This window comes from Gambusia affinis, linkage group LG17 (genome assembly GCF_019740435.1).
Source record: "Gambusia affinis linkage group LG17, SWU_Gaff_1.0, whole genome shotgun sequence".
Lineage (NCBI taxonomy): Eukaryota > Metazoa > Chordata > Actinopteri > Cyprinodontiformes > Poeciliidae > Gambusia > Gambusia affinis.
The window spans coordinates 3,476,380-3,499,567 of record NC_057884.1 but is presented as its reverse complement, the minus strand read 5'-3'; the positions used below and the strand labels follow the sequence as shown (position 1 = coordinate 3,499,567).

At 38.2% G+C, this 23,188-nt stretch overlaps 1 protein-coding gene across 1 annotated transcript; it reads left to right on the top strand.

Moving 5' to 3' along the window:
- The first annotated feature begins 3,747 nt into the window (after positions 1-3,747).
- On the top strand, positions 3,748-22,876 carry LOC122819437 (cadherin-1-like). Its single transcript, XM_044096173.1, is given in 17 exon segments — positions 3,748-3,882; positions 4,730-4,835; positions 7,461-7,549; positions 7,854-8,063; positions 8,536-8,658; positions 8,975-9,130; positions 14,556-14,700; positions 16,437-16,609; positions 16,967-17,095; positions 17,384-17,569; positions 17,736-17,980; positions 18,202-18,344; positions 19,124-19,215; positions 20,627-20,759; positions 21,076-21,297; positions 21,866-21,987; positions 22,799-22,876. Coding segments are annotated over 17 exon segments (2,403 nt in total). The 5' UTR covers positions 3,748-3,831.
- Positions 22,877-23,188: the final 312 nt, after the last annotated feature.

The window sequence follows — 23,188 nt, the reverse complement described above, 5'->3', positions numbered from 1 at the left end:
TGGATAGTTTTTGATTCATTTCTTTAAAAAATATCAGAAAATCCCTTTTTCTCTCTTTTAGTATTGACTTTAAATGTCGACGTCCCTCTGAATATTTGGTGCATTCTAATAAGACATGTCCCACTGTCTCCATCTGATTGCAATAATTAAGTCCTTGTTTCATGTTTCACTTCTCGAAAAGTAAAACTATTAAATCCTGTATGGCCAATTCTAAGTCGTGATATGATTACTTTTTCTTTCCAGCTTCCCAATTTGTTCTTCTTCTGTATTCTAACTTTTATTTAATTTTTACGCAAGTATTTACTTTCTACATCTAGGCTGCTCTAAAAGCCAAACTGTTTCCTGTGGATCCTGGGATGCTGATGGAACCAACTCCATATCCCTGGGTTGTTGTTTGATTAAAATGATTGAGATTATGTTGTTATGGATAAAATTATTCTATGTCTTTCTATGCTGTGTCTTTGCTGCATGTTTACATAACCATATCATATAAGACTGACAGTCACACATAAACAAAACGCAACTTTGCTACAGTCTTTGCTTCATGTATTTAAGACCATGTTAGGTCAAGGTGCTCTGTTGCTGAAAGCTGCAAAAGGTGAAAGATAAGGTTCTGTCAGGTTTAGATCAGCCCTGTGTTGCTATTTTGACATGAACTTCCTGGCAATACAGATTGTATCTCAACTACATATTTCTAGCTAAATCAGATAAATAAATCCAGAAATCCAAAAATAAATGTACAGCTTTTAGGTCAAAGGCACAATTATAAAATGTTTTAGCTTTGCTGAAGAGATTCATGAAGCTAAAACAACAAACTGGTAACCTGAAACTACGGTAGTTAACGTTTTCCATTGAACCTTGAGATACATTAAGAGTTATGCAACTCCAGACATTGACTGGAGCTCGTACAAATGAAATGTTTGGTTGATCAGTGTTCATCATAATCCCACAACAGAAAAGTGCAACAACTTGCTGTTTTTATGGTTTCATGACAGCAGTGAAACTCAGTGGAGATGAAGACTATGTCTGTCTTCAGGGCAGACACCTGGTGATGCATGATGTATACGAGTTTCAGTTTGACCCAGATGTTACCTGACAGCCTCTGATGAGTTTGTTCTGTCACTTGTTAATTTTACTCTTCCAATTAAACCTTTGACAAATAAACTCCTCACACACTGGAATTTTTTGTTGTTGTCATACAATACTTTTCCTGTCAGTGACATTATAGCATAGATCACTTTCCACCCAGTTGCACACAAATGTGTAGGAGACCCAAAGCTCGTAACTTCTTGAGACGTTCTCCGACTGTGCCGTAGTCGGCCTCATTGTCACATTTGACAATGACTCAGACGACATACAGGACTTTATGGACTGGTGCAAGTGGGACCACCTCCTGACCACCAACCTGACAGAACGCTCAGGGAGTGGACATTGAGATAGAAGACTCTTACCCGGATGTTCATCTGAGCAACAAACTGGACTGGATTCATAACACTGAAGCTCTCTACTGGACATGTCAGAGCAGACAGTACCTGCTGAGGCGACTGAGGTCTTTTGGACAGAAGGGTATATAATAACTTAGTAAAAAAAAAAAAAAAAACCTAGTCTGACTGCCTCAGTCTAATAATGACTCTCAGAGCCTCCATGTTGTTCAGACATCGGGTCCATGGTGAGGAGGAGGAGGGGGCGGATCTGTGTCTTCTATCAAATTATGGGCAAGAATATTTTTTTCATACACTGGTTTGCGAATAAAAACGTAGATCTGATGTTGACGTTAGAAAAACTGTTTCTATTTATATTTTTAGAATCGTCCTTGCAATAGAGGGACAAAATCCGCCTCGCCTCTAAACACAGAAATGATTCACTGAAGAGAAAACTCCTGACTTTAACTTAATTATTCTGCTAAAAGCCCGGTTCACTACAGGCAGTCTGAGTCGGTCCCACCGGCAGATATAAAGAATGTCTGTAACACACGGTATCGGCTGTCACCGCGAGTCGCAACGCAGCTCGAAGCCCCGGTACCACCTGGTACCACCTGGTACCACCTGGTACCACCTGGTACCACCTGGTACCACCTGGTACCACCTGGTACCACCTATTGACTGTTCGCTCTGCTTCTCCACCAAATCAAATTTAGCAGCATTGATATTCTCAATAAATAAATGTTACATTTATACATCTGTGGTCTGTGTTACAATAGCAGCATTTATGGGCCCTGAAAGGCCTGGGGGCCTCATGGAGCCGCTGACTTAGTTTGGATTACACAGAAGTGCAAATAATTGATAATCATTTTAATTGTATTTTTTGGTTTGATGATTTTAAGACTAATTGTGGGTATAGATAATATTTCACTGGAGATGTTTTCCCATAACATATAATTACCCAGTAATATTTTTACATTTCCTGTCAACTTAAAATCTTTTAATACAAAAACAAAAACAGTGGAGCGTCTCGCCGCCTTGACCACCAGGTTTAGAAAGTTTTCTGGGGGAAACGCTTGCTTAAGTACCAAAACCACTGAAACAGAGAAGATGAACCCAAACCAGACACAGAACAAGTTAAAGACAAAACAGGAAGTGTAAAAGCTGAGCAGTTTTCAAATAATTTCTTCCTCTTTTTCTTTATCTTTTCCACTTCTTAAAGTCTCTTTATTTGCACGTTAGGCAGTCGGTTGGTGGTGTTTTCTGGTTTTAGATGTAAGTGAAGCTGCTGTCTTCTCATCACTTTTCAGTATTTAAGACCCACTAGAGCTGGGAGTCTGGAACATTTGCACCCCGATGAACCAATTTCAATCTTGGTTTATGTAAATAAAACTTATTTAGCCATAAATGTTACCTGACATTTGGAAAAAAGAATATTTTCTGATACAGGAAAACTATGAGAATAGAGCAAAAATGTTCTTTCTATTTTTAGGTTTTAAAATACAATGTGAACTTTTATAAAGGATAATAAATACCTTTTCCTTTATGGGATGTCAAACTTCATTAGAAATTATGTAAACAAACAAACACAATTTTCTATCTGTCAAGATTGTGAGATCTTTCCATACTCCCATGTGCAATACAAATGCAAAAATATATAATTAATCTATAAAAGTATCTGTCCTCTGCTCTGAAGACTGAATAATGGAAGGTCAGAGGCCAGGACATTTGCTAATGCTGTCTGTGTGTCCATTGTGCAGCTCCTGCAAAGAATTATTTTTCATAAAATCAAGAAAATTATGAACAGACTGACTCTTCATCAGTCTGTCATCAAAAACAGTTTCTTCAGTTAGAGGCTTCTTCAGTGATGCTGTAATGCAGACTGCTACAGGAGGCAGGTCTTTCCTGGCAACACCAATCACCATTTACAATAACTCTTTGAAGAAAATTGTTTTATATGAATTAACTGAATTGAATTTAGCCATGTTTATTCAACCCCGCTCTTTCCCCCAGGCCTCCAATTGCCACACCACTCACCCCCCCTTTGACTGAACAGATTGTGTGAAGCTTTATGATAAAACCCTGTGCAAGTAAGAGCCATTTACCTTTTACAAACACACCCACACACTTTAATAACAGATGCCACCTGCAGCACCTGATAAGAGTTTAAAAACTGACACACAGCCTGTTTAAAATGATCAATTCGTGAAAAAAAAGCAGAACTTGACATTTCAGTGCTGATGCATGTTTGGTTTCGTGAACATGCCGTGGTTTGTACGAACATTTAGTGGTTTTGTGCAAACTGCAGACTCAGAGGATAACAGTCTGCAGTAGAGTCTTGACCTGCTGACTTTTCTGTCTCCAAAACATTTAATTAATAAAAACAAAACACAAGAACCTTTCCACACAAATGGGGACCACGTGGTTTGTAGTTTGGAGTGTTTGGATCTTCTTGTGTCAGGTAAGAATGTTTCTCTCTTCACAGTCTCAGCAAAATCCTTTGATTTGAACACTTAGTTTCTAGTTTTTTTTTTTAAGTTTCTTTGTTGTTTAATTTCATGTTTTATTAGTAGCTGACAGCTAAAAGTAGTAATGGTGAACATTAAGTTGAAAGGAAACATGCATGAAATGCACAAAACAATATTATTTATTATTGTTTTGTTATTGAAACCTAACTATTGAGACATCACAGCTCAGACAGTTTCTCTACATACTGGGTCTCAAACTGCATTCCTCCAAGGATGGTTTTCTGCACCTCTGCTTCAGCACACCTGGCTAAAATATTAACTCATTAGCAGAACTGTAGACCTCGACTGAATACTAGTGAGGCAGTTTGACCATTTAATTTAAGTATGTACGACAGGAAACAAATCTAAAAGTTGCAGGGTTTTGGACCTTTCTAAATGCAGTTTTGAGATGTTTGATGTTCTGCTTCACTTCCTGTTGGAACAATCTGCTTTGTGCAGGATAGATCTTAACATGCTGTTATTAATGACATTGGTTATTAATGACATTGGTGGCAGGTTGTCTGTAATCAAACTGTAGTGAAAAAATGTTTCAGCTCAGAATTTGAATATTGCATAATACTTCAGGATTCTCTGTTGAACATTTTAACAGACAAATAAATCTACAAACTAAAATCTACAAAAGAATATTTATTATATTAATGAAAAATGTAAAATTTCAACAATGTAAGAAATGTGTATATATGTAACTATGTGACTCCACTGAGGGTTATGAGTTACCGTTCTAACTTAGCTACAATGCAGAATAGAAATTAGCTGTTAAAATAAATGTTTCTCTTCTAGACTGTAGCTGCAGAGGAATCACCATGTCAACCTGGATTTGAGTCAGAGATGTTAATATTAAAAGTGAGCAAAAACGTCCTGAAGCAAGGCACAAGACTTGGCAAAGGTATGGGCATTGAGTAAGATCTGGAAAAGCTGAACTGTCTGACATGGAGGGAAGGAGAGGATACTGAAACTTAAGCTGTTTACTTTATTTTCTCTTGTTAAGGGAAAAAAAAACAAACAAACAAACAAAAAAACAAATGGAAGAAAACCTCTTTATGATTTCAGCAAAGATTTCAAGGCTTATTTCTGTCTCAGGTCATTTTGGGCCTCATCTACAAAGATCTCATATAAGGAGTGTTAAAGTGTGTGTGCAAATAATATATGTGGGTGTTTTGCATGCAGTCTGCAGAAGTGTTGGGTAAGTTACTTTAAAAATGTAATCCGTTACAGTTACAAGTTACCTTGTTTAAAATGTAATTGTAGTGTAACTTTTTTGATTACTTTTAAAAAGTAATGTAACTAATTACTTTTGATTACTTTTTGATTACTTTAAGGTTTTAATGAGTATTGAACCATGTTCAACATTTTATTGTTCTTAGTGCACCGCAGGTTAGTGCACCGCCACAGGCAGTGCAATAATATGATTCTGCATTATCTGTTTCTCTCAGGTTAGGGAACTGCCTTGCACAGCAAGGCAGTTTATTAGCATTAGCCTTTTAGCTTAAATAAGCTATTACCTATTTTTCTGACTTAATAGCCATGGTTAGTATACTGAATGGAGTAAGTAAATTATAGAGAACATTCTAATGATACCCCACATGCTGCTGAAAGTATTTAGGCTTACATTAGCATTTTGGCTAATTTCAGCTTATAGACTCATTTTAACAGACTGAATGGTGTTCGTCCAGCTTACTTAACATACTTGTGACTTTCCACAAGCTAATGACTACTATTCAGCTAAGCTTAGCATTGATGCTAATTTTTAGCATCAGAACCTTGGGTCCAAACCAACGGGCACACTTTGGCAGGCCCCAGTTAAATTTCTTCAAGAATTTTCTAGTTTACTTTATGTTCATGAAAACCATAACACTAGCACATTGCATACAATGTCTCATGGGAAAGAATAGATTCCAACGTTTGTCATGCATCAACACCAAACAGTCAAATATTTGTAAAACAATACCTTCGTCTATCAGTGAGCTGCAATTACCTCTAAATGTTTCCTCAGGTTTGACATAGATTGCTTCGACGTGGACAAGTTCTTGATAGCCGGCAAACACTTATTGCACTGCACGGTTAAATTTGAGCCATTTTCACAGATGTAAATGTAAAGCAGTGCATAAATGTTACAGAAGAGGGTACTATTGTTTTCTGTAATTGCTGGTATTACCACAATTCCGAGATGTTTGTCCTGCCGGGGACACCGTAGTGCAGGGGATTTTTGCGCGAGCTGCTGTATTTCTTACAGTGTGTTTACTGCCTGTAAGGTAAGCAGCAGCTCCGCTAGCCCGGTGTAAAATATACATTGCGTTGGTATGCCGATCTTTTTTTCTGTTTGTTCAGTGTGCCAGTTGGCTGCAGATTGCATCTTGTTTTGCACCGAACACACCCCACTTTCACGAAAAGAAACACAACGCAGAGCCCATAGGGTGTCTTCCACCAGCTGCAGGTCTGAAGAGGGAGAGCCTGGGTTACATAAATAAAATGCTCCTTTAATTTCTAGTGCTGGAAGGCTGTCATTTTTGATGCGCTGCTTGAGCTGAAATGGAACCGTCCGCTCGCTTGCTGTTCCTCCAGGAGGCTCCACCAGCACGGGATGGAACATCAGAGTAGCATTGCGGCTGTGAGAGAGACAAGGAGCCGTAGCGGGAAACGGCGATAAAGACCGCAAAGCAATAAAAATATCATTACATATTTCGCAAAGGTTTTTGTTTATATTTTAAAAAAAATGTAACTAAATTTGTAATTCTTAATATTTTCGGAAGTAACTGTAACTGGATTACATATTTTCTCAATGTAACTGTAACGAATTACAGTTACTCTTTTTTTGTAATTAAATTACGTAACGTCGTTACATGTAATCCGTTACTACCCAACACTGGTCTGCAGATATTATGAGTGCAATTGATTGCATGTGAAAAAGTGTCTGTCCTCTTTAAATGAGGTCTTGTTCTCCCCCTCCTTCTGTCTTATACACATCCCCAAATTTATATTAGTTATAAAATCTGATATGACTTTGGAGATTGGGGAAATGGCTGACAGTTCAGCTTTTGAACAGCTATAAAATAAGACCTTCCTCTTGAAATAAGTGTATATACATACAGCTCCTCATCCTCATTGTTCATTGGCTGTTTATGTTGCTGTCTGAGATTATTGTCTGTGACGTTAGCGAGTCGTTTTCTGTTACTAACAATAAAACCAATCGGTTTGATAAAATTCATTTTTTAATTATTTTATTTCTGATTAACTGTGATACTATGTTAAACTGGGTAACTATTTCTTTTATAGGAATCATTATGTGATACATTTAAAGATTTATTGTTAAAAAGTAATTTCATGTTTGTAACTAATATTGAAGTTTTCACACAGTGTTGAAGAACAAATATTATTAATGCATCATGGTGCTTTAAGTTGCTTTTGAATATTAGACAAGTATTTTTTCACTTTGAGTTTCTGCATGAATTTAGTGTTTATTTTAATTTGAGAAGTTATGATAGATGAATTTTTTAAAACTATTTATTTCCAGTTGGCTTTACTGACTGCACGGGCCGCACACAGTTTCTCTTCAGCACAGATGACAGCCATTTTGTTGTAGAGACTGATGGAATAATAACTGTGAGTACTGATGTTTGACTGAACTACATTATAGTTATGACCTTGTGGTGTAGATACTGAAGAAATTCACGCACAAAAAAGCAATTTAGAAAAAAAGAACTCTACATTAGAATAACAGTAAAACAGGAACAAAGACATTACAAATGAAATAAAAACTAACAATGTCGTTATGTTTACCATTTTAGGACTCATCAAAATTCCTGAAGGTTTATAAACTCTGTCTGGCTGAAACATTTCTCTTTAAACAGAATCACATGATGGTTAAAGAGATACCAGGCTAATGACCTTTGATATCTTGGTCCAGGTAAAGAGACAGGCTGTCCTTCATGAGGGGAACCAGAACTTCTCGGTCCACGCCTGGAACTCACAAGGTCAGAAAATGACTCTTCCTGTCAGGCTGCTGTATCAAGACCATCACTATATGAACAACCGTCTGGATGCTGAATTTCATCATGAGGCTCATAAACTCAACACCCAGCTTCATGATGACCTGGACTCTGTCAGGAATCAGCAGGTAAGTGAAGATCTGATATTAAGTGGGACGTAAAGAAAAGTTTTTCTAGAAAGTAAACACGCCCAACAATAGATGTAGCACAGCATGTAGAATAAACTTCCTGGTTGAACATTTAGTTTCTACTTGACACGCAGCTGGCAGTAAGATAAGTATTTAACTCAAATACAGTGATAAATTCAGATGATCATCATTCTGGAGATAGTGTGAGTGACTACTCTTTTTTTTTTTACATCATTTGAACACATTGAATGAATATTGATAAAGAAAACAGACATAGTGGACTAAAAAGCAACTTTGTAACTTGTTTGTCATCGTCATAGAAACAGGATAATGAAATTATTTTGATTCTCATCTTCAGAGGTCCATTACAGCCAGATTCCATCCTGGTTTCCTAATTCACCAGAACTTCACAGGTCGGTTCAGTCATTTACAGACAGAATATTTGTTTCCTCAGGATCCAGCTGTTCCTCAGATTCCAGTCCTGGATTTCACCAAATCCAGTCCAGGACTGAAGAGGAAGAAGAGAGACTGGAAAGTCCCTCCATTAAGCGTTCCTGAGAATTCTAGAGGACCTTATCCTTTAATACTTGCTCGGGTAATGGAAACAAAAATCCAGTGTATTTTCCTCTTTATTTATATCATGTGTTAGTAATGTGCATTTACATTGGCCTCAAACTTTCTACATTTCATGTTGTGTATATTAAAACTAAATTTGGATCCAAAATGGGAAATAATATTTCTTTCTGGCCTTTATGTCTTTTGTACCAGAAATAACAGAATAAATGCTTTAACTAAAACTTCTCTTAGGTTTAAGTTAATCAAAAGATATTTGTAACCCACAACAATTTTCTCTTCCCTGAACTGTTTTTGTTGATTGTTGTCTTTATCCAACCCTGATCCATGTTGTCCAGATCCGCTCTGATGAGGATAAGAAGAAGAAGATCTATTATAAGGTCACTGGTCCTGGAGCAGATCAGCCTCCTGTTGGTCTTTTCACCATGGACAGAGACACTGGTGATCTGAATGTCACACAGGAATTGGACAGAGAGAAACAGGACAACTACAGGGTCAGTGTTTTCTCTGCTATCTGTAGGCTGCCTCATTCCTGTTTCGCCACTTTAATAGAACTAGAAAGTCCAGTTGGTTTGGGGAAATGTGAATGTGCAATCAAACTCTGATGTAGACCAAAAAAGAGACATTTAGAACCCAAAATCCTCAGACTCAGTTCTGATGTTGTGAACTCTGGTACAGTTTGAATTCATATGTGAATGTCAAGCAGACTGGAGACCTCTCACAAAACAGGAAGCAGAGTGTGGCGCAGAGCATTCTGGGTAAAATAGTTGAAACTAGTACTAGTTAGTTTCATTAAATTATTATCAAATAGTTTCATGATTTGATTCATGTCTAGTATTAGAGGGTCTTTAGCCAAAAACAAAAGAAAAGTTCTGCAACCTTTAAAATCTGACACTGCTCCATCTTTGTGAAGAAGGAAGTTGAGCTCAGCTTCTTCTTCTGAGGTTTTTATGTTATTTCCTTCGCTGGTTCTTGGTGCAGCGCCACCACAGGTCAGGAGGTAAATGGATATTTAAAACGCTTAAGTTTGTTTGACAGTGTAGCGTGAAAGAGAACCACAGCAGCTGAAAATGTAACAAATGTTGCAACTTTGGTCTCCAATCAAACTGAATAGCTATCAGACTATCAGGTGTGATTGTCAGGACTCTGGGTTTTTGGGTTGGGTTTTGTTTATTTCTGTGATTTTCTCTTTAAGTTTAATCAGTTATGTTCTAGTTCACTTTAGTTCAGCCTTTCATGGTCATCCTAGTTTCATCATTTGATGTTTTTTTAGATGTGTCGTGTTGTTGTTTTCCTTTTCTTTTTATTCATGTTTATTTCTTAGTTATTCTGTTAGTCTAGAGGCTGCACAGTGGTGCAGTTGGTCGAGTTGTTGCCTTGCAGCAAGAAGGTCCTGGGTTCGATTCCCGGCCCGGGGTCTTTCTGCATGGAGTTTGCATGTTCTCCCTGTGCATGGTGGGTTCTCTCCGGGTTCTCCGGCTTCCTCCCACAGTCCAAAAACATGACTGTCAGGTTAATTGGTCTCACCATACCAGAAATAAAATATAATAAATGTATTAACTAAAACAATTAATCAAAAGATAAAACAAATATCAAAAACAGTTGATATTTTCTCTTCCCTGAACTGTTTTTGCTGATTGTTGTCTTTATCCAACCCTGATCTATGTTGTCCAGATCCGCTCTGATGCGGATAAGAAGAAGAAGATCTATTATAAGGTCACTGGTCCTGGAGCAGATCAGTTTCCTTTTGATCTTTTCATCATTGACAGAGACACTGGTGATCTGTATGTCACACAGGAAGTGGACAGAGAGAAACAGGACAAGTACATGGTCAGTGTTTTCTCTGCTATCTGTAGGCTGCCTCATTCCTGTTTCACCACTTTAATAGAACTAGAAAGTCCAGTTGGTTTGGGGAAATGTGAATGTGCAATCAAACTCTGATGTAGACCAAAAAAGAGACATTTGGAGCCCAAAATCCTCAGACTCAGTCGTATTGATTATTGCAACAGCGTCTCCACAGGTCTGTCCAAGAAATCAATCAAACAGCTGCAGCTGATCCAGAATGCTGCTGCTGGAGTTCTGACTAAAACCAGGAAGATAGAGCACATAACACCAGTTTTAAAGTCTCTCCACTGGCTCCCTGTAGCTCAAAGAATAGACTTTAAAATACTGTTGCTAGTTTATAAATCACTGAATGGTTTAACACCACAATACATTAAAGACTTGCTGTTGTATCAACCTTCCAGAACCTCTCAGGTCTTCTGGTTCTGGTTCTGCTCTGCATCCCCAGAACCAAACGAGGTGAAACAGCATTTAGCATCTATGCACCATAAATCTGGAACAAACTTCCAGTAAAACAGAAGTTAAAACAAATTAGCTGCTTCTAAGACACCATAACATATAGAAAAATGTTAATGAATACTACTATTCATATCCACTTTTAACATTTTTATTTCACTACTATTCCTAAATGTTTCCCAATCTGCAGACCACTTCTTTTCCATTTTATACAATACCTCTCTATATTTAACTTTATTTCTGTCATAATAAGATAATGATCACTTCCTATAGTTGTTTTATTGATTACTTGCCATAAACAAACACCTGCTACAGAATTTGAAAATAGTGTTAAATCAATTACTGACTCTGTATTATCTCTAAAATTAATTCTGGTTTCAGTTCCATCATTTAAACATACCACATTTTTTACATCCATTATTTCTTCTATTATATCCCCATTTTCATCATTATGATGATTCCACAATGAGCCCATTAAAGTCCCCACACCACGTAACTTTACCCTCTAAATATATATCCCAAGTTCCTCAATTAAATCTACTGAAAGTCTTTTACATGGATTACAGAAGTTGATCATTTTAAATTGCCCATTTACTGTCCAAATTTCAATAACAATATATTCTAACTCTCTTCCTTTAGCCAATAGTCTAAATTGAATTTCCTGTTTTATGAATATTATACACACTCCTCCAGATCCTCCCTCTGTCTCTTCTAATGCTTTCATATCCTTTTAGAACAAAATCAAGATTTGGTTTGAGTCAAGTTCCCTGAATAAATATAATATCTAGATCTTCTTTAAATTCTCCAACAAATCCTTTAAACTCTTGTCCATTTGCAATAAGGTTTCTAGCGTTTCATTGTAAGATGATCAGTTTCTGTCTTCCTGTCCTCCAGCCTTTCCTTCTGCCCCTAGTCTCTTATTTATGTGCTCCCAAGTTATGTCCTTTATACCAAAAAACCTCTCCACTTCTTTCACAAATATTTTGATTTTTTGTTTTGTGCTTAACTTGATTTGTACAATTAATTACATATGCAATGAACAACAGAATCTTTTCATTTGTTAACAGTTTCTGTTCCACTCTGTCTTTGTTCTGGTGTTGGATTCAGCTGAACTTTCCTTATCACATCTTTTGGCTTCACTCTTTTAGCAGCTTCTGCATAACTTATATTACTAGTAACTTTAACTTGTTTGATTTCCTTTGCTTTTCTTCTGACCTCACATCCTTCATGAGTAACCCTGTGCTGCCCTCCACAATTACAACAATTTTTCTTTCCATTTTTACATTCATCATAATTATGCTCTCCTCCACACTTTGGACATCTTTGTTTTCCCCTACATGGTGCTGCGATGTGTCCATATCTCTGGCATTTATAACAGGAGGAGGGATATATGGCCTTACAGGAAAGCACATACACCCGACTTTCACCCTTTCAGGAAGAACATTTGTTTGAAACTCCAACATTACCGAGAAACTTTCCACTCTTTCACCTTCAACTGTTCTCAACAATCTTTTAATTTCGCTGACTTCACCTCCATAAATACTGCGTCTGAATTTGTCTAGATCTTCCCCCACTGGAATACCTGTGATCACCCCGTTACTACCTTATCCTCTCTTAAAATCTTTATCTGAGTAATCTTTTTTTTTTTTTTTACAAATACTCTGGGTGCTCGTCACTTTGTTTTTCTTTCTTTCATTTCTCACTGTAACCAACAGATTCCCATCTCTACGTATTTTAGCAAATATCAGCTCTCCAAACTTATTTTTTAATTCTCTTGACAGAGCTAAAGGACAGAATTGAATACCTTCATCCTTTTTCCTAAACTTTATGATTACGGTAGTTTAGATTCTTTCCTAACTATCCTCTACAAACTGTTATTTTCATCCAAATTATTTTCTTCAAGACTCCCTTTACTACTTTGTGTCTCTGACAAATTAGTTTCTCATCACTCTTTTCCTGATCCTCTACTACCACACACTCCAGTGATGATGGAGATCTCATCATCTCCATCATCCTCAACCTGAGACGCCACAGCAGTCCAGTCACAAACCAGTTATATGCCAGTCGCCCAAGATCAGCAATTTCTTGTGTCGATTCTGCTCTGTCAACTTCAGATTCTGCTCCAATCCCCAACTCCCAGCTTCCCTGTGCCACGTTCTTCTTCTTCTTCTTCTTTTCTATTATGGCGGGTCGCAATCAACTTTAAGGTGCATACCGCCACCTACTGTACACGAGTGTGTAGCAACAGTATTCTACATCAGTCATATTCTATTTTTTAATTTTGTGTTTTGAAGAAAAATAAATAACGCTTTTCTTATCATACAAATATCCATTATATTTCCATCATTTCCCAATATTCCTTTCAGACTCCATTCTTGATCTGTCTTTCCAACTATTCTTCTCAATTTCTCCCTTTCACGTTCATATGTTTTACAGTTCAGTAGTATATGTTCTACATTTTCTTTCTCCACATTTTTCGCATTTATCATTATTTTTCTTCCCTATTAAATATAAAGTATCATTTAAATATGTGTGCCCTACTCTCAATCTAATCATAATTATTTCTTCCCTTCTATTTCTCTCCTTAACATTTCTACTAAATATTGACTTCTGTATTTTATATAATCATTCCATCTTTTTTGCCATATTTCCATTTCTTTATTCTTAATAATTGATTTCCCTTCCCCTTTGCCAATAGGTATTTTAATCGTTATTGCCTGATCTAAAGCCCTTTTTGCTAATTTATCTGCCCTTTCATTGCCTTTTACACCTTGATGTGCTGGTACCCAACAGAACCAAACATCAATGCCACCTCTGTATAATCTAAATAAGCTATGTTGAATTTCTAGTACTAGATCTTTCTCTTGTGTCGATTCTGCTCTGTCAACTTCAGATTCTGCTCCAATCCCCAACTCCCAGCTTCCCTGTGCCACGTTCTCTCCTCCCCTCAGTCTGTTTCCTGCTCCAACCCCTCACACCTGCAATCTATTAGCTCATCAGCTCAGGTCTTTATCTGGTGTTCAGCCTCCCCAGTATTTAAGCCTCTCATTCTCTCCTACAACTTACTGGATCCTGTTTTACTCAAGTCAGTTGCTTGTGCCTCCCTGTATTTTCCTTGTGTATCCCGGCTGGATGTTCTTTAACTTATTTTTTGTTGTTTCCCTGGTTCATGTATTTTTATAACTGTTAAGCATTTCTTCATCCTATTTTTGTCATTAAATCGCCAAACTCAGCTGCTGCCTCCTCCTCTCTGCATTTGGGTCCAACACTATGCCAACATCATGATGGTGATATCAGCCTTAAACGTGAAGCTTTTCGGTCTAATTTATTTTGTTACATCTGTGATATAACATGGTGGCGTGTAAATCTTGCACAGATTTGATCAAAATATTCCTGTGTCTTCGCTTGACTCTACAGAGAATTCAGTAACTCAATCTGTTACAGAATACTTAATTGTAATTATTTAAAACTTTTTTAAAAATTAAGTAATTTTTAATACCTGCACAAAAATGTATACAGTAAAAAAAAAAAATCTAATGATTTTTCATCATTATTAAATAAAAGTAGGGAGACAAAATATAATTGTTCTGGTGATTAAATCTTTTTTAAATCATTTTGCAGCTCATAGCCCATGCTATGACACAAGAAGGTTCAGATGCAGAGGAGCCTAAGGAAATCATAATCATTGTATTTGACCAGAATGACAACAAACCTGTTTTCAGTCAGTCCATCTATAAGGGAGAAGTTCCAGAAGCCTCAGGAAAAGGTAAAGTTACACACATAAATAATTTCTTAGTTTACAAGTGTAGATAAAAATGTAATCTTTTGTAAAATCACAAATATTTACAACTTTTAGCTTTTGACTTGTATCGACTGCATACTGAGGATGAAACTGAAACTGAATTACCACCTCAGTCTGCAGTCAAGATCTCAGTCATTGTTCTGCTGATGAACTTGATGTGACTCAATCACAAGGAGAACATTTCAGATTCATCCACAAAAGTTTTTTTGTTTTTTATTTTGCTGTCCACCAGGATTCGGCTTTTTGAGAGACCAGAAATGATCATTTCTTTTTTTGAACCCCTCCAGGGGGTCTTTTGTGGGCTCTAGTGTCCCTTATATGAAAGTAGGCTGACAGGAAAAGGGGAAGAAGAGGGGGGAAGATATGCGGCAAATATTGTTGGGAGTCAAACCCACGACGGCCGCGTCGAGGACTCAAGTCCTCCAAACATGGGTCATGTTATCCCCTACACCACCACGGCACGCCCAAAGTGATCATTTCTGAACGAGGGTCCCAGAGTGGATCAATTTCAAGACATCAGTTTCATGTTTCAGTGTATACATGTGAACCAAGACATTTTTTTTTTCTTTTCTTAAACTATGGCTGCTGCAGCTCTCTTTGGATCCCACATTCACCTCACTTTTATAAATAACATGGTGACATTCAGTGTTGTTCTTTTTTTGTCGTTCTGTGGCAGTGTTAGAGCGCCACCAATTGATTCAACGTAACTGGACTGCACTCGAAAACTGGTCTCCACTTCATGTACATAGCTAAATAACTTCTATTTTACTGTTATTCCTGCACTTTATATTTAATATTTATATTTATATTTGTATTTTATATTGTATTTTATTTATTCTGGAGTAACCAAATAACATTGAAACCTCAAAACATTGTCCTGAGCCGTATGCAACAACATTTCGTTCTGTATACACCCCTGTGCATACAAAATGACAATTAAAGTCAGTCTAAGTCTCTAAGACAGTGATTCCCAACCCTGGTCCTCAAGGCACACTGTCCTACATGTTTTAAAGGTTTCTCTGCTTTAATATGCCTGATTCAACTGACTGCAGTTCAACAAATCAGTCATTACTGAAATAATCTGGACTGAAGCAAGGAAATACCTAAAACATGCAGGGCAGTGTGCCTTGAGGAACAGGGTTGAAACACTGATCTATGGTGTTTTCAGTGGTGCTACACAGTTTTTCTCAATTTTCTTTACAAAAATTCACACACTGATGGTGGCAAGCAACTAGATAGTCTGCACAACCCTCTAGCAGTCACAGAGGCTTCGGTTCTGGTTCTGCTCTGCATACACAGAACCAAACATAGACAAGCAGCATTCAGCTTCAGTGCACCACAAATCTGGAACAAACTTCCATAAAACTGCAGAACAGCTGAAACACTGAGTTCCTTTAAATCAAGGACAATTTATGTACAGATAAATATTCATTAGATGATTAATTTTAGACTTTCTAACTTTTCTTTGCTTTCCTACATTATATCACTGAAATGTATTTATTTAAACCAAGTAAATCCCTTTGAATTGTCTTCAAATTGCAGCATCTCAGTTATTAAAATAGAAAAGGCTCTTTGATGACTTTTAACCTGGAATCATCAGCTGGACATGAAGAGCTTCTCAGCTCAGCCTCTGTTAAATCTCTGTCGATAAACTGATGTCTCTGCTCTCACTGACCTGCTTCATGTTTCCTCTTGATTAGGTTTGGAGGTGATTCAGGTTGTTGCCACAGATGCTGATCAGCCAAATACTGACAACTCTGATATCCGTTACCAAATATTGAGTCAGATGCCAGACCAGCCCAGTCCCAACATGTTTATAATCCACCCAGTTACTGGAGTCATCAGAGTTAACGAACCTGGTCTGGACAGAGAAGTGAGAATTCTGACAATAGTTAATCAATGAATCAATCAACTTTATCTCTATTGCACATTTCAAAGACTGTTAGGATAGTCAGAGTGTCTCACTAAATCCTCATGGTCAGATTTCCTGTTGATAACATGTAGCTTTACATTTTGGTCAGAATTCAACTTTCATTTAGAGCCTGAGAATAACTTCATTCACTAAATAAGTTTGAGGCAAGTTTCATAAAACTCAGTTCAGATTATTTTTCCAACATATGATGCAGTGATCAGCAACTGATCCATCAGTGTAAAGTTTTACACTGCAGTTATTAATTTGTAGCCATCAGTAGACAAAGTTGTTGATTCAAGTCCATGTTTGTCACAACAGAAAGTCCGTCAATACACACTGGAAGTACAGGTAGCTGACATGAGGGGAGAAGGTTTGACTGGATTTACCAAAGTGATCATCATGGTGACGGACAGCAACGATCACGCTCCGGTCTTTACAGAACCTTCTGTAAGTAGAAAACATGAGACTGTTTTTATTAATCCGCTCTTTATTTTGTAGTTGGTGGTCATATTCTACTACAGTCTGATGGTAATTACTTAGAATGTTTTATTTAATTGTGTTCATCCCAGTTGATTTGTGCAGCAGATGGTCAGTAAAGCAGCAGATCACTCTGAATGCTATTAGTGAGTCGTTAAAGTACAAAACGTATCCTATAAAAAGATGATTCTAAAATGATCAGGTGGAGCTTTTTCTGAATATTGTCTGACAGTTTCTCTTCCACATCTTGTGTCTCAGTATAAGGTCACAGTTAAAGAGAATAAAGTAGACGCTCTAGTTGTTAAGATGTTGGTGACAGACGGTGACGAGCCTCATACTGCAGCCTGGAATGCAAAGTTCAAAATTATTGATGGAGATCCAGGAAATCTGTTTACTGTGAAAACAGGAACAAACAAACAAGAAGGAATCATCATTACTGCTAAGGTAGGAGGAACAGCAGGTTTTCACTGCTAGAGCATAAATGTTAAACGTGATTTTTTTTTATTACACTTTTTAATAAAGGGACATTTTCATAAACTTAGTACAGGTAAGTGATTGTACTGTTAATGTCTGTTAATGTCTGAAGTTGATCCTTCTTTCATTAAACCAGGGTCTGGACTTTGAGAGAACCAGTAAGCACACTCTACTGGTTACAGTGGAGAATGAGGCTCCTTTTGCTGTCCCATTGGTCACTTCCACTGCTACAGTGGTGGTGACCGTGGTGGATATCAATGAACCTCCCATCTTTGAACCAGAAGAGAAGCACGTGTCTAAACGTGAGGACCTTGCCGTGAACAGCACTGTAGTGAAGTACACAGCTTCTGATCCAGATTCTGGACGCAAACAAAGAGTCACGTAAGGAAAATCCTCCAACTTGAAGAGTCACAGCACACATATTTAAATTAGATTTCATTTGTGTTGTATATCTGTTGTATATCTTGTTTCCTAGTGGTAATTATCAGGCAGAAAATGTTACTATAGCAACACTGATAGATGTTTTTTTTCTTTTTTAAATCATACTACTTGTAAAGTCTCTTGTCTTATTATTTCTATCAATTTTTGTCCTTGATGTCCAGGTATAAAATAATCAACGACCCAGCCGGCTGGCTTAACATTGATGAGGAGACTGGTGTGATAACAGTGAGAAACCAAATGGACAGAGAATCCAGCTTTGTTAAGGAGGACAAATACACAGCCCTGATTGGTGCATATGATGATGGTGGGTGTGAGGTTTAACTGTCTTAAACGTTTTGGGGGGACTCTTTATAAATCACAGTGAAAGTTAAAACTAATTTAATTTAATGGTTTGAGCAAAATTTTAATTCAGTTCAAATTCAAAATTAGAGAGATGTTGGAGTTGGGGATATAACTCTGGAGCCTGTCTCAGTAAAACACATTACACTGTATTACCTATACCCTTGCGGAGTCCTTAAAAGAGCTTGAAGCTCATCCATCTTATTAGCTAATGATGTCACATTGTCCATTACAATGGATGGTGGAAATGGTTACAACTTCCTCCTTCTGTCTCTCCTCTCAACTCCTGCTCTGCATTCACATCTCCTCCTTTTCAACTCCTCGGGGATTTCTGGCTTCAGCTCTGATATTATTTCAGCTTTTCAGATGTTAGACAGTTGCTCCCTGTTGTAAACCATTCTGTCACTATGGTTACGCATCAGAAGAAAATAGTAAAGTATAAAAAATCCTGCCAAAAATCAGTTCAACTACACAGCACCCAAAACAAGATGGAACTGTTGAACAAAAAAGTTATTTTTCTCCCTAAAAGGCTGGAATGAAAGTTTGAAAAGAGAAAAAATCTCAATGAAGGTACAAAGCTACAATTCCAGGATTTACTCAAAAATTCAATTGTAGGATAGACTTGCCTTGAAAAGAGTTCTTTAGAATATTTTCTCTTTCCTTGAAGAGATTTTCAACTCCTTCCTCAGAGGATCATTGAAGGTGTCAACATACTTCACTGCTCTTTGCCTTTCATGTCTCCAGATCAGATCCCAGCTACAGGAACTGGAACTCTGATCATCACACTTGTGGATGTCAACGACAACGCTCCCATTGTTGAAGAACGTTCTATTAAAGTATGTACCCCCGTTAGGAGATCCATATTTCTTAGACCTGGTTGTTGTGTAGAGTTGTCTTGGTTTGAAAATATCGTCAGTTTCAAACTGGATTTTTACGTTACATTAGTTATGATGGCAAAAGCAAAAACTCCTCGGATTCAGGAAGAGCAGTGTGGTTTTCATTCTGGTCGTGGAACACTGGACCAGCTCTACACCTTCAGCAGGGTCCTGGAGGGTGCATGGGAGTTCGCCTACATGTGTTTAGTGGACTTGGAGAAGGCGTTCGACCGTATACCTCGGGGAGCCCTGTGGGGTGTCCTCCGGGAGCATGGGGTACCGGGCCCTTTGATTTGGGTCATCAGGTCCCTGTATGTCCGGCGTCAGAGTCTGGTCCGCATTGCTGGCATTAAGTCGAGCTAATTTCCGGTGAGAGTTGGACTCCACCAGAGCTGCCCTTTGTCACCGATTCTGTTCATTACTTTCATGGACAGAATTTCTAGACCAGCCAGGGTGTTGAGGGGGTCCGTTTTGGTGGCCTTAGGATTGCATCTCTGCTTTTTGCGGATGATGTGGTCCTTTGGGCTTCATCAGGTCGTGATCTGCAGCTCTCGTTGGAGCGGTTCTCAGCCGAGTGTGAAGCGGCCGGGATGAGGATCAGTGCCTCCAAATCCAAGGCCATGGTCTTGTGCCCGAAAAGGGTAGAGTGCCTTCTCTGGGTCGGGTGTCCTACCCCAAGTGGAGGAGTTCAGGTATCTCGGGATCTTGTTCACGAATGAGGGAAGAAGGGAGCGGGAGAACGACAGGTGGATTGGTGCAGCGTCTGCCATCAAGCGGCCGCTGCATCGGTCTGTCGTGGTGAAGAGTCAAAAAAGAGGAGTCAAAAAGCAAAGCTCTCGATTTACCTGTCGATGTATGTTCCCACCCTCATCTATGGTTATGAGTTTTGGGTCATGACTGAAAGAACGAGATCACGGATACAAGCGGCCGAAATGGGTTTTCTCTGCAGGGTGTCTGGGCTCTCCCTTAGAGATAGGGTAAGAAGCTCAGTCATCCGGGAGGGACTCAGAGTAGAGCCGTTGCTCCTTCACGTCGAGAGGGGCCAGTTGAGGTGGCTCGGGCATCTGGTCAGGATGCCTCCTGGACGCCTCCCTGGTGAGGTGTTCCGGGCAAGTCCCACCGGGAGGAGGCCCCGAGGAAGACCCAGGACACGCTGAAGGGACTATGTTTCTTGGCTGGCCTGGGAACGCCTTGGGATTGCCCCGGAAGATCTGGAACAATTGGCTGGGGAGAAAGAAGTCTGGGCCTCCCTCTGAAGCAGCTACCCCCGCGACCCGACCCCGGAAAATGCGGAAGAAGATGGATGGCTGGAAAGATGCAAAGCAAAAACTACAAATATAATCTGTATTTTAAATCCATTTGGTTTGTTCAGGTGTGCAACAAGAAACCAGCTCCTCAGCTGCTGACTGTAACAGACAAAGATGGACCAGACTTTACTTCTCCATACACCGTGAGATTACCTGACTCTGCTATGGCCAACTGGATCGCTAGAATGAACGACGCCGGTATGTATATGAGATAAACCTAAGTAAACATGATTCAGTCTACAAGCAACACCAACGAATGAAACAATCACAATTCCTTTGACAAAGTAAAACTAAGTGGAAGAAATCTGCACTTAGTAGCAGAATAGAGTCTAACCACTATATTTATATGTATTATATTTACAGAAACTACAGCGTAATCTAAGCTGAAAAGGATGATCAAACATTTTTGTTTATCATCTCTCATTCTTGGATAATGTCTTCTAAGTGAAGAAGAATGAGAAATCTAAAACTGATGAATTCCTGATAAATGATTGTTTTGTTTTCTTGCTTACAGAAACAGCGATTATCCTGACTTTGAACCGTGAACTAGAGAACGGAAATTACATTGTAGCCGTGACTGTTTCAGACATCTCTGGTCTGTCTCAGGTCAGCACAGTCACAGCTACAGTGTGTGACTGCACTGGAGAAGAAGTGACCTGCCAGAAGGAAAATGTTGGTGGCTCCAACCCGTCAGTCACCCTGGGAATACTGAAAGGCATCCTAATTCTGCTGTTCAGTGAGTTTGAATCTTGTTAAACTTTGAGATGAATAGAGCCTTCTTCACTTTGAATTCAAGAGACCAAGAACAAATGGAATAAAGCAGGCGCTCCAACTTCCTAATCTTTCTTCTTCTTGGGGCGTCAGGGGGGGGAATCAGTTTTGTCATGTTACTGCTACTAGAAAATGTCAAATGTAAAAAGTATCACAAAACAATGAACTGTTTTGTCTAAAGGTTGACAAGTTGGTGCAAGCCCTACCATAGATATACACTTTGGAACAAATGGGATGCAAAACACATGAAGACTATGCTAAAAGTGACAACAGCACATGACAGAAGCATGTGATAATGAATATAAAAACACTGAAAAAACTCACATCAAACTATGATTGGAAAGCAGAAAGAACTGTACTTCTGTGCTTGGTGGCAGTAATTTGACACTTTTTAACAAGATTAACACGAGGAATAGGATGTGGCTTTAGGAGATAAGAAGCTGCTCGCTCCGTTAATTAGGGCAATAGAATTTATCGGCAGCCAACACAATCATCCACGCAGTAACTAATGATTGAGTCTTCTCTTTATTTAGTGCTGGGGCTGCCGTTCTTTCTGTTTGTGAGGCGAAGGAGAACAGCAGAGGAACCTGTTGAATTCAACAATCTCAACAACAAGTTTGAGGAAGAGAAGATGGACGACAGAGAGAACATTCAGGTGAACGGGGACAAAGGCTGATTCTGCTCAGACATTCATACCTTTCAGCTAAACATCGGACAATATATAGTTACTGAAATGTAACTGTTCACGTGAAAAAAATTGAATATCTAATTCTAATGCACACTGACATGGTGGAGACGGGCCAACTGGAATTCAAAGAGCTATTGACCCTTTGTAACTACGTCACTTAATCAATCGAAGCGCCATGAAGGACGTCAGAAGTGAGGATCGGGAGAATTGAACTGAGCGACTGAAATTGTTTTTGCCAGTTTATTTATTTATTTATTTTTTTAGCGTAACAGATTAAGGTTCACAGATGGAGATATTTACCAAATGTCAAAATATCTAACTTTGCCCGAATTCACAAAACATGATTTACGTCACTATGTCATAAAGAGTTTCCCCTTAAACCAGAGCAGCCTTAAAAACATACAGAAGACGAGATGCTAACTAGTTTTTTCCGTACATGCTAGGCTATATGACAGTGGAGCATTGTTTTCATGCTTACTGATGATTGATATCTTTATAATCATACTTACTTATAATATAAATATATATGAAAGTTAATCTTCTTGGAATTGTAAAAGCACAATTGAATGGATTCCACAGATATTTTTTCTATAAATTCAATTTTACAATTACAATCAACAAATACCGTTTTAATAACCAACAAAATAAGGTGCAAAAAACCTTTGAATGCTTTACTAAATAACTTATGTACACATTAATTTGTCTTGTACTAATTTTTCCCTTCTTTTCTTCCTGACTGCACCCCGCCTGAAACATCCTGCTGGTGTTTGACTGTAAGGGAGACGGTTCTGAGTCGCAAGATCCGGAATATGACTATCTGAACGAAGAGGTTCCCCTTTAAGAAACTGCCAGATAATAAAGGAGGAGAACAGGATGAAGTCATATTGTATGCTTGGTGTATTTGAAGATGAATGATATATTTTTTTTTAATGACTGCTTTTAGTTTAATTACATTGGTTATACATTAGCTATTGCGGAAAAATAAAATGAGCTTTTTTTACTTTTTTTTTTTGCATTTTGGACAGAGAGCTTTGTTTTGCAGGTATTTTAAAGATGGCATTTGTATTTCTCTTTTTCATTACAGAACTTAATGTAATTACTGAACACAAATCCTCATTAGCATCTAGATTCATTGGTAAAGTCTGTGTAAAACTTTGTGTACATCTTT